General features: G+C 51.8%; 1 protein-coding gene across 2 annotated transcripts in view; it reads right to left on the bottom strand.

The window, feature by feature from the left end:
* The window catches only part of lrch4 (leucine-rich repeats and calponin homology (CH) domain containing 4), a 56769-nt gene that overhangs the window by 1229 nt on the left and 44144 nt on the right, over positions 1-11396 (bottom strand). Inside the window, exons 11-17 of one of the 2 annotated variants that reach the window (XM_036958279.1) lie at positions 10085-10156; positions 9646-9700; positions 6252-6312; positions 5962-6155; positions 5027-5164; positions 3658-3735; positions 1666-3359 (exon numbers count right to left, since the gene is read on the bottom strand). In XM_036958279.1, the coding sequence (XP_036814174.1) occupies positions 3159-3359; positions 3658-3735; positions 5027-5164; positions 5962-6155; positions 6252-6312; positions 9646-9700; positions 10085-10156 (799 nt within the window). In that variant the 3' untranslated portion in view covers positions 1666-3158. Of the gene's footprint in view, positions 1-1665; positions 3360-3657; positions 3736-5026; positions 5165-5961; positions 6156-6251; positions 6313-9645; positions 9701-10084; positions 10157-11396 lie in introns of those variants that run through there. The other variant, XM_036958280.1, reaches the window with a different exon arrangement.

Genomic DNA, 11396 nt, shown 5'->3' with positions numbered 1-11396 from the left:
GACAAGGAATCGAGAGGAGAGGGGGACAAGGAATCGAGAGGAGAAGGGGACAAGGAATCGAGAGGAGAGGGGGACAAGGAATCGAGAGGAGAGGGGGGACAAGGAATCGAGAGGAGAAGGGGACAAGGAATCGAGAGGAGAAGGGGACAAGGAATCGAGAGGAGAAGGGGACAAGGAATCGAGAGGAGAAGGGGACAAGGAATGGAGGAAAGACTTGAGAGCCCTGTAATTTATCCTCCTCTACTAACCCCAGTCCAAACATGCAGCGAGGGAGCAATCATTACCTCTGTTCTGTGAGCTGCTGCAGAAAACATACCTTCTCCACTTAGAGGGCAGCACACAAATGACAGTAGTAAACCTGGTATCCACAGGGCAGAGCAGAGTATGAAGCGCAGGGGCAGAACGCAACAGAAGCTTGACGGTAGGAATACAAGTTACAAAAACGAAAAAACAAAGCAGACAACTTGAAAAGCAGACGATGACACCGGAAATGGTTAAATTCCTTATTTAATAATTTCATGACAGAGGAGAAAAACTATAGATTTTATATAAACTCATTTAAATACATAGGTATGATATAAATATTACAAAATACAACAGTATTTCTGTTCAGTTAACATTTTAAAGAATAGAATTCATTTCTAAACCAGTGAATATGATGGTTCCACCTTTTTAATTTTTAATTTTTATTTTTATAAAACTCATTTTGGTTGAAACATTAAATCGCAAATGCAATTTCCAACAACGACTGACTGTGGTTATGCGCCCCCCCCAAAAAATGATGTAACAGACAAAAGAGAGGAAATAGACATTTCCAACATATCCCTTAGGGACACGGTAGTAGAAGGATGAGGAGTTGGGAACCACCAAAATGGCCGCTCTTCTTGCCTACTTCATGCAAGGTGACTCTAAGCTCCATCAATATGCACACGCCACCGTCCTATGAACAAGTCCTGATTACAGTATTAGGATGACACACCTCAAATACAAGGTGAAATGTTTCCTATTTACAGTGTGTGTGTGTGTGTGTGTGTGTGTGTAAATTGTATTACACCTCGGTATTTTTGATGGTGTCTTTTTGTCGGCACTAAATCAAAGTCTATGTGGGAAAACAAAATGGCGTTTTTGGATAACTGCCGAAAATAAGGTCTGAGGTAAAAAAATAAAATAAACACGCAGGCCTTGTTCTACGAGAGAACCTTCATCGGCTAACGTCGCTTTGTGAATTTAGATTTACGGAGTAAAAACAAAAACGGCAGATAAACGGCTTCATAATATCAGTTAGTTAACATGACATTTCTCTCATAAGCCTGCGTCAACCTTTCATGTTATAACCCCCTTTTTCCTTCCCCATTCATTTTGCCCATTGAAAAAGGCTAAACGAACCAGACCACAAGCTGACGAGCTCTATTAGCTGGGATATCACAGAGTTTTCACGGAGCACTCAGTGAGCTATGACACAGCCTTACGCTGGAGAAAGCGCAGGCCTCAACAATGCACACAACAACAACAACAACAACAAAAAACACAGCTTCCCAAGAGTACCCAGAGCAACATTGTACACGATAGGGCTGATGGGAAATGTAGTGCCTAAACTGGAAAGAGCAGATCACATGACAGTTAATTCAGACTTAAGTTAATTATCTGACTGATCGAAGCTAACCATTACCTTTATCTAAATGTTTATTCGTGCGAGCTTTGGAGAAGTGGTCCCATTGAACATTGAACAAGGCTACAACCAGTAATCTGACTCAATCAGGAAGCGAATTAAACCAATTGATTTCAGTTAGCTTTTATCTATGAGGCCAATGCTCTTTCCCCCAAGCACTGCAACAAACAGAAAATAAAAAACACATTTAAAAAAAATATATAAATAAGACAAAAATAATTTAATTAGTTGTTTACATTTTTACAAACATGAAGCATGTTAAGCCGGTGACCAAACAAACAACAAAAATAAGTAAAATAAATCATTACAAGCTTGGAAATGTTTCTGTACCATCAGGTTTTAAAAAAAAGCATCGGGGATAGCAGTCGGTGTAATGTAGTGTGTAGCAACACCGCTCCCTGGTGGTCACGGTCAGACATGGCAGGCAGAAACCAGTGGAAGGCGTTGGTCAGTGAGTACTCTTACTGGCAGATATAACAGGCACCAATGATTGGTCTCATTTCCCCCCCAAAATGGCTTCCATGAGAATAATGTCTTAATCCTTTCAGCAAAATGTTGGGAGTCTAGGTCACAAAATGTCCTCTTATTTTATTTGATAAACGTTGTCCTTTCCTGTTTTGTAATCTCCTCAAAAGGTTACAACGTGTGTTCCCAATTCTCTGAGTACAGGGCGTTTTCCCTCACTGAAGACAGGACATCGTCAGAGACAGAGAGACAGAGACATCGTCAGACAGAGAGACAGAGACATCGTCAGACAGAGAGACAGAGACATCGTCAGACAGAGACAGAGACATGCTGTGCATTAGAGGGGAAACAGCAGTCATGTAGGGAAGCCCTTTAAAAATAGAAATGTGACTAACAGTTTAACTAAAATGTATTTCTCTGCTAATTATTCACAGAGGTTGTGATGTTCAAAAGGGCCCTCTTATCTAAAGGGTATGTCAGACGACGTCAATATGGGCCAGAGCCAATCTCTCAACTTTAAAGGACATGATTTCAGTGGTTGTTTTATGAATCACATGGTTCCATGTTGTGCTCAACCACACCAGCTGTTGTACGTACACACTGTGTGTTCTGCTGTGGCCGTGTGTGTGTGTGTGTGTGTGTGTGTGTGTGTGTGTGTGTGTGTGTGTGTGTGTGTACTGTTGTCACGTTGGGTACGTCTTTGACAGCAGCTGTGAGGCTGGAGGGGGCAGCTGACAGTCCTTCCTGTGTTGTGAGGCTCGTCTCTCACTCTGCATACCTCATGCCAGGACAGCTGTGTGTGTGTGTGTGTGTGTGTGTGTGTGTGTGTGTGTGTGTGTGTGTGTGTGTGTTTATGAAATCATGGTGGATTATTTAAGTCCAGGTTGTCTGTGAATGTTCGCATTAGGTGGTCAAATTCACATCAGTCCGAGAGCTCTCTCTCTCTCACACACACACACACACACACACACACACAGTATCTATGAGACCAGGTGGTAGTAGTGTAGAACAGAGTGCTCAGTATCTATGAGACCAGGTGGTAGTACATTGTGTACAGCAGGATCATGACCAGGCTGTAGAAGACCAAGAAGCCCTCTGAGAGCAGTGAGGAGTAGGGGCTGTAGGGGCTGTCCCCCTCTACCTCACATTTCACCAGGGCCTCCACACAGCGCAGCACAGCAGGCAGCTTACAGAGATACACATCAGACAACACACACACCTCCGTCTGATAGAGAGAGAGAGAGAGGAAGATCGGGTTGGAAAGGAGATGAATGGAAGATGTCAGAGAGAGGAAGATGACAGAAAACAGAGAGAGAGATGAAGATGACATAACAGAGAGACAAAGGCAAACATAATTAGCTTCAAGCACAGAAGGACAAAGCAACAAGTAGCTAACAAAACACAGTTTGTAACTGGATCATCTCAGCGCTGAGAGACATACTAACATACGTGACCAAGGAGACACCATGACACGTGATGAACCATGGAGAGAACAAAAAGGAGGGAAAGGAACGAGTCCTTACCTCAGGGACCCCCAGCCTACGACAGGCTGAGATGAAGTTCTCCACGTTGAGACGACACTTGGCCGAGCTCAGCTTTGGCTGAAGAGACAGAGAGACCGAACATCAGGCAGAGTCAACTACAGACACACAGTCACAGACACCGGCAGAGTCAACGACACAGACACAGGCAGAGTCAACTACACAGACACAGGCAGAGTCAACGACACAGACACAGGCAGAGTCAACTACACAGACACAGGCAGAGTCAACTACACAGACACAGGCAGTCAACTACACAGACACAGGCAGAGTCAACTACACAGACACAGGCAGAGTCAACTACACAGACACAGGCAGAGTCAACTACACAGACACAGGCAGAGTCAACTACACAGACACAGGCAGAGTCAACTACACAGACAGAGGCAGAGTCAACTACACAGACAGAGGCAGAGTCAACTACACAGACAGAGTCAACTACACAGACACCGGCAGAGTCAACTACACAGACACAGGCAGAGTCAACTACACAGAAACAGGCAGAGTCAACTACACAGACACACAGTCACAGGCAACTACACAGACACACAGTCACAGGCAGAGTCAACTACACAGACACAGGCAGAGTCAACTACACAGACACAGGCAGAGTCAACTACACAGACACAGGCAGAGTCAACTACACAGACACAGGCAGAGTCAACAACAAAGACACAGGCAGAGTCAACTACACAGACACAGGCAGAGTCAACTACACAGACACAGGCAGAGTCAACGACACAGACACAGGTAGAGTCAACGACACATGCAGAGTCAACTACACAGGCAGAGTCAACTACACAGACACAGGCAGAGTCAACTACACAGACACAGGCAGAGTCAACTACACAGACACAGGCAGAGTCAACTACACAGGCAGAGTCAACTACACAGACAGAGTCAACTACACAGACAGAGTCAACTACACAGACAGAGTCAACTACACAGACAGAGTCAACTACACAGACAGAGTCAACTACACAGACAGAGTCAACTACACAGACAGAGTCAACTACACAGACAGAGTCAACTACACAGACAGAGTCAACTACACAGACACCGGATGAGTCAACTACACAGACACCGGATGAGTCAACTACACAGACACAGGCAGAGTCAACTACACAGACACCGGATGAGTCAACTACACAGACACACAGTCACAGACACCGACAGAGTCAACTACACAGACAGAGTCAACTACACAGACACCGGATGAGTTAACACAGACAGACACATCATCACAACAAATACCATATTTATTAACTTGTTTTGATCAAATCAAGTCCCAGTCTATTTATTGATCCTAGACTGAGTAGAATTGTACAGTAAATGTATGGAATTGACTTACCACTGCTGGGGAGGGAATGTGGATGATGGACACAGCGCGAGGCCGCACGTGATTGGCCAGCTGGCAGAGGACCGTTCCATTGGACAGCGCCTCACCTAGATCCTCTGGCAGGACGGTCTTTAACCTCGACTCCAGAGTCTGACAGAGATGGACCGGGAGGGGGGGGGGGGGCAGAGAGAGAGATACAGAGATGGAGGGGGGGATCAGAGAGAGAGAGATACAGAGATGGAGGGGGGACAGAGAGAGAGAGATACAGAGATTGACAGGGGGGGGGGGGGGGGTCAGAGAGAGATACAGAGATGGAGGGGGGGACAGAGAGAGATACAGAGATGGACAGGGGGGGGGATCAGAGAGAGAGAAATACAGAGATGGACAGGGGGGGGGGGGGTCAGAGAGAGATACAGAGATGGACAGGGGGGGGGGATCAGAGAGAGATACAGAGATAGACAGGGGGGGGATCAGAGAGAGATACAGAGATGGACAGGGGGGGGGATCAGAGAGAGATACAGAGATGGACAGGGGGGGATCAGAGAGAGATACAGAGATAGACAGGGGGGGGATCAGAGAGAGATACAGAGATGGACAGGGGGGGGGGGATCAGAGAGAGATACAGAGATGGACAGGGGGGGATCAGAGAGAGATACAGAGATGGAGGGGGATAAATAAATACAACCTATATTTATGTTTATTTATTTATTTTATCATCACAACACTGTATATAGACTTATAACATTTGAAATGTCTTTATTCTTTCGGAACTTTTGTGATTGTAATGTTTAACGCATGTAAACAAAAATACATCTATTTCACATACTTTAGCAATGTTAACATATATTTTCCATGCAAAAAAAAAAAAAAAAGCCACTTGAATTGATAGAGTATAAGTGGAGAGGCATTAAAGAGAAAGAAGAGGTAAGGTAGGAGGTAAACAGTACCTTACGTAGCTGTACTACATCTGGCCTCAACACGGAGCGAGACTCAGAGCGGCCTGCCTCCACCAGACTCTGTGTGGAGCCTGAGATGGAGAACTGACTCTTGACGCTGCAGCGGGACGAGGTGCGGAACAGGAAACTGTTGGGTTTCTGACTCAGGCCTGGAGGGGACGACGCCTTGGGAGACGACGGAACGTCTGATAAACACACACACACACACGTTGTGTTAACTAACATTGGCGTTGTCTGTACTAGGAGATAGGAGATTGCAGGTGAACTGTATTGGCGTGTACCTGATCGGCTAACAGAGCGCTGAACAGGTGCTGTTTGAGACAGTGACATCTGATCTGCACTCTGTTGAAGGGGAAGTGAGGCAATTACATGATTTACATCAGGTGTGGATTATACAGCCTGGGTGACCTGGGACCGGGCTATAGGAGGAGACGACCTGGGACCGGGCTATAGGAGGAGGGGCCGACGACCTGGGACCGGGCTATAGGAGGCGACGACGGCCGACGACCTGGGACCGGGCTACGACCTGGGACCGGGCTATAGGAGGAGACGACGGCCGACGACCTGGGACCGGGCTATAGGAGGAGACGACGACCTGGGACCGGGCTATAGGAGGAGGAGCCGACCTGGGACCGGGCTATAGGAGGAGACGACGGCGTACCTGGGACCGAGCTATAGGAGGAGACGACACCCGACGACCTGGGACCGGGCTATAGGAGGAGACGACACCCGACGACCTGGGACCGGGCTATAGGAGGAGACGACACCCGACGACCTGGGACCGGGCTATAGGAGGAGACGACACCCGACGACCTGGGACCGGGCTATAGGAGGAGACGACACCCGACGACCTGGGACCGGGCTATAGGAGGAGACGACACCCGACGACCTGGGACCGGGCTATAGGAGGAGACGACACCCGACGACCTGGGACCGGGCTATAGGAGGAGACGACACCCGACGACCTGGGACCGGGCTATAGGAGGAGACGACACCCGACGACCTGGGACCGGGCCATAGGAGGAGACGACGGTGAACCTGGGACCGGGCTATAGGAGGGGCCGACACCCGACGACCTGGGACCGGGCTATAGGAGGAGACGACGGCCGAACTGGGACCGGGCTATAGGAGGAGACGACCTGGGACTGGGCTATAGGAGGAGACGACGGCCGACCTGGGACCGGGCTATAGAAGGAGACGACCTGGGACTGGGCTATAGGAGGAGACGACGGCCGACCTGGGACCGGGCTATAGGAGGAGACGACGGCCGACGTGGGACCGGGCTATAGGAGGAGACGACGGCCGACCTGGGACCGGGCTATAGGAGGAGACGACGGCCGACCTGGGACCGGGCTATAGGAGGAGACGACGGCCGACCTGGGACCGGGCTATAGGAGGAGACGACGGCCGACCTGGGACCGGGCTATAGGAGGAGACGACGGCCGACCTGGGACCGGGCTATAGGAGGAGACGACGGCCGACGACCTGGGACCGGGCTATAGGAGGAGACGACGGCCGACGACCTGGGACCGGGCTATAGGAGGAGACGACGGCCGACGACCTGGGACCGGGCTATAGGAGGAGACGACGGCCGACGACCTGGGACCGGGCTATAGGAGGAGACGACGGCCGACGAACTGGGACCGGGCTATAGGAGGAGACGACGGCCGACGACCTGGGACCGGGCTATAGGAGGAGACGACGACCTGGGACCGGGCTATAGGAGGAGCCGACGACCTGGGACCGGGCTATAGGAGGAGACGCCGACCTGGGACCGGGCTATAGGAGGAGACGCCGACCTGGGACCGGGCTATAGGAGGAGACGCCGACCTGGGACCGGGCTATAGGAGGAGACAACGACCTGGGACCGGGCTATAGGAGGAGACGACGGCCGACGACCTGGGACCGGGCTATACGAGGAGACGACGGCCGACGACCTGGGACCGGGCTATACGAGGAGACGACGGCCGACGACCTGGGACCGGGCTATAGGACGAGACGACGGCCGACGACCTGGGACCGGGCTATAGGAGGAGACGACGGCCGACGACCTGGGACCGGGCAATAGGAGGAGACGACGACCTGGGACCGGGCTATAGGAGGAGGAGCCGACCTGGGACCGGGCTATAGGAGGAGACGACGACCTGGGACCGGGCTATAGGAGGAGGAGCCGACCTGGGACCGGGCTATAGGAGGAGTTGACGGCGTACCTGGGACCGAGCTATAGGAGGAGACGACACCCGACGACCTGGGACCGGGCTATAGGAGGAGACGACACCCGACGACCTGGGACCGGGCTATAGGAGGAGACGACACCCGACGACCTGGGACCGAGCTATAGGAGGAGACGACACCCGACGACCTGGGACCGGGCTATAGGAGGAGACGACACCCGACGACCTGGGACCGGGCTATAGGAGGAGACGACACCCGACGACCTGGGACCGGGCTATAGGAGGAGACGACACCCGACGACCTGGGACCGGGCTATAGGAGGAGACGACACCCGACGATCTGGGACCGGGCTATAGGAGGAGACGACACCCGACGAACTGGGACCGGGCTATAGGAGGAGACGACACCCGACGACCTGGGACCGGGCTATAGGAGGAGACGACACCCGACGACCTGGGACCGGGCTATAGGAGGAGACGACACCTGACGACCTGGGACCGGGCTATAGGAGGAGACGACACCCGACGACCTGGGACCGGGCTATAGGAGGAGACGACACCCGACGACCTGGGACCGGGCTATAGGAGGAGACGACACCCGACGACCTGGGACCGGGCTATAGGAGGAGACGACGGCCGACCTGGGACTGGGCTATAGGAGGAGACGACGGCCGACCTGGGACTGGGCTATAGGAGGAGACGACGGCCGACCTGGGACTGGGCTATAGGAGGAGACGACGGCCGACCTGGGACTGGGCTATAGGAGGAGACGACGGCCGACCTGGGACTGGGCTATAAGAGGAGACGACGGCCGACCTGGGACTGGGCTATAGGAGGAGACGACGGCCGACCTGGGACTGGGCTATAGGAGGAGACGACGGCTGACCTGGGACCGGGCTATAGGAGGAGACGACGGCCGACCTGGGACTGGGCTATAGGAGGAGACGACGGCCGACCTGGGACTGGGCTATAGGAGGAGACGACGGCCGACCTGGGACTGGGCTATAGGAGGAGACGACGACCTGGGACTGGGCTATAGGAGGAGACGGCCGACCTGGGACTGGGCTATAGGAGGAGACGACGACCTGGGACTGGGCTATAGGAGGAGACGACCTGGGACTGGGCTATAGGAGGAGACGACGGCCGACCTGGGACTGGGCTATAGGAGGAGACGGCCGACCTGGGACTGGGCTATAGGAGGAGACGGCCGACCTGGGACTGGGCTATAGGAGGAGACGACGACCTGGGACTGGGCTATAGGAGGAGACGACGACCTGGGACTGGGCTATAGGAGGAGACGACCTGGGACTGGGCTATAGGAGGAGACGACGACCGACCTGGGACTGGGATTTAGGAGGAGACGACGACCGACCTGGGACCAGGTTATGAATTATACTGCTGATACTAAATAGTAACAATTCCCATCATGACAAAATTGAAGTAAAAAAATATATATATTACAAGAGAGATGAAAGTGTAAAGAGCTTCATGAAAGACTGACCGCACATCGTTGTCTGAGCCCGTTCTGGGAGTGGTTGTTCTCTGGTGAGCTACCACTAGGGGGAGACAGAGCACGTTCAGAAAGAAAATACCCAAACCACAAATCAGGCACGGTTGCTCATGCATCTGCTACTAATAAACAGAACAGGAGCTTTGACAAAAGAACTAGGCCGGCGCTTAGACAGACAGACCAATTCTGATCTTTTACCAACTAATTGGTCTTTTGACCAATCAGATCAGCTCTGAAAAATATCTGATGTGAAAATATCTGATGTGATTGGTCCAAAGACCAACTGCTGGAACAAAAAAAAAAAATCAGAATTGGGCTGCCTGTCTAAATGCACATGTCGCATGCTTCAATTCAGGCAGGGAAAGCGTTCTCTCTTTCTCTTTTCTCTCCCCGGACTAGTTTGGTTCGTGTAAGATTTAAGGTCTCTTACCTCGAGCTACTTCCTGTCTGTGACAGCGTCGCCACATTACTTCCTGTTTTGGCCGTTGTAATCTTCAGTAAACTGGAAGGAGATGTTTAGAAATCAGATATGAAATGGAAAGGTGGTTGTTTCCATATTAAGTTGTCTTACAACTGCCATTTCGTTCCACGTTTGAAATAGGGAAATATTCACACCGTAAGTCCTTCACCACACACAAGTTGACTAGCAGCTGGTTCTTAATAGATTATATTTTTTAAAGGTTATTGTAACAACTAAACTTTAATTGGGGTGGGATTTTATTTGGTTACATTTTGTTGTTCCAACTCTTCATTGTCCTGTTTAAAAAAATAAAAATAAAAAAAAACACTGATCACAGCTTTTTAAAGTATATGGGTTTGTGTCCAGCATTAACAGCCAGCTTCCTTTGTAGAAAGGATCCCTCCTCACCCGTTGTCTCTGACCAGTCTGCTGCTACTGGGTCCTCTCTCCCCCTCCTCACCCGTTGTCTCTGACCTGTCTGCTGCTACTGGGTCCTCTCTCCCCCTCCTCACCCGTTGTCTCTGACCTGTCTGCTGCTACTGGGTCCTCTCTCCCCCTCCTCACCCGTTGTCTCTGACCTGTCTGCTGCTACTGGGTCCTCTCTCCCCCTCCTCACCCGTTGTCTCTGACCAGTCTGCTGCTACTGGGTCCTGACTCCCCCTCCCCACCCGTTGTCTCTGACCTGTCTGCTGCTACTGGGTCCTCTCTCCCCCTCCCCACCCGTTGTCTCTGACCTGTCTGCTGCTACTGGGTCCTGACTCCCCCTCCCCACCCGTTGTCTCTGACCTGTCTGCTGCTACTGGGTCCTGACTCCCCCTCCCCACCCGTTGTCTCTGACCTGTCTGCTGCTACTGGGTCCTCTCTCCCCCTCCTCACCCGTTGTCTCTGACCTGTCTGCTGCTACTGGGTCCTCTCTCTCCCTCCCCACCCGTTGTCTCTGACCAGTCTGCTGCTACTGGGTCCTCTCTCTCCCTCCTCACCCGTTGTCTCTGACCCGTCTGCTGCTACTGGGTCCTGACTCTCCCTCCCCACCCGTTGTCTCTGACCTGTCTGCTGCTACTGGGTCCTCTCTCTCCCTCCCCACCCGTTGTCTCTGACCAGTCTGCTGCTACTGGGTCCTCTCTCTCCCTCCCCACCCGTTGTCTCTGACCTGTCTGCTGCTACTGGGTCCTGACTCTCCCTCCCCACCCGTTGTCTCTGACCTGTCTGCTGCTACTGGGTCCTGACTCCCCCTCCCCACCCGTTGTCTCTGACCTGTCTGCTGCTACTGGATCCTGACTCT

Source organism: Oncorhynchus mykiss, chromosome 21, assembly GCF_013265735.2.
Source record: "Oncorhynchus mykiss isolate Arlee chromosome 21, USDA_OmykA_1.1, whole genome shotgun sequence".
NCBI lineage: Eukaryota > Metazoa > Chordata > Actinopteri > Salmoniformes > Salmonidae > Oncorhynchus > Oncorhynchus mykiss.
The sequence above is the reverse complement of the archived record's forward strand: the minus strand, read 5'-3'. Positions and strand labels throughout refer to the sequence as shown.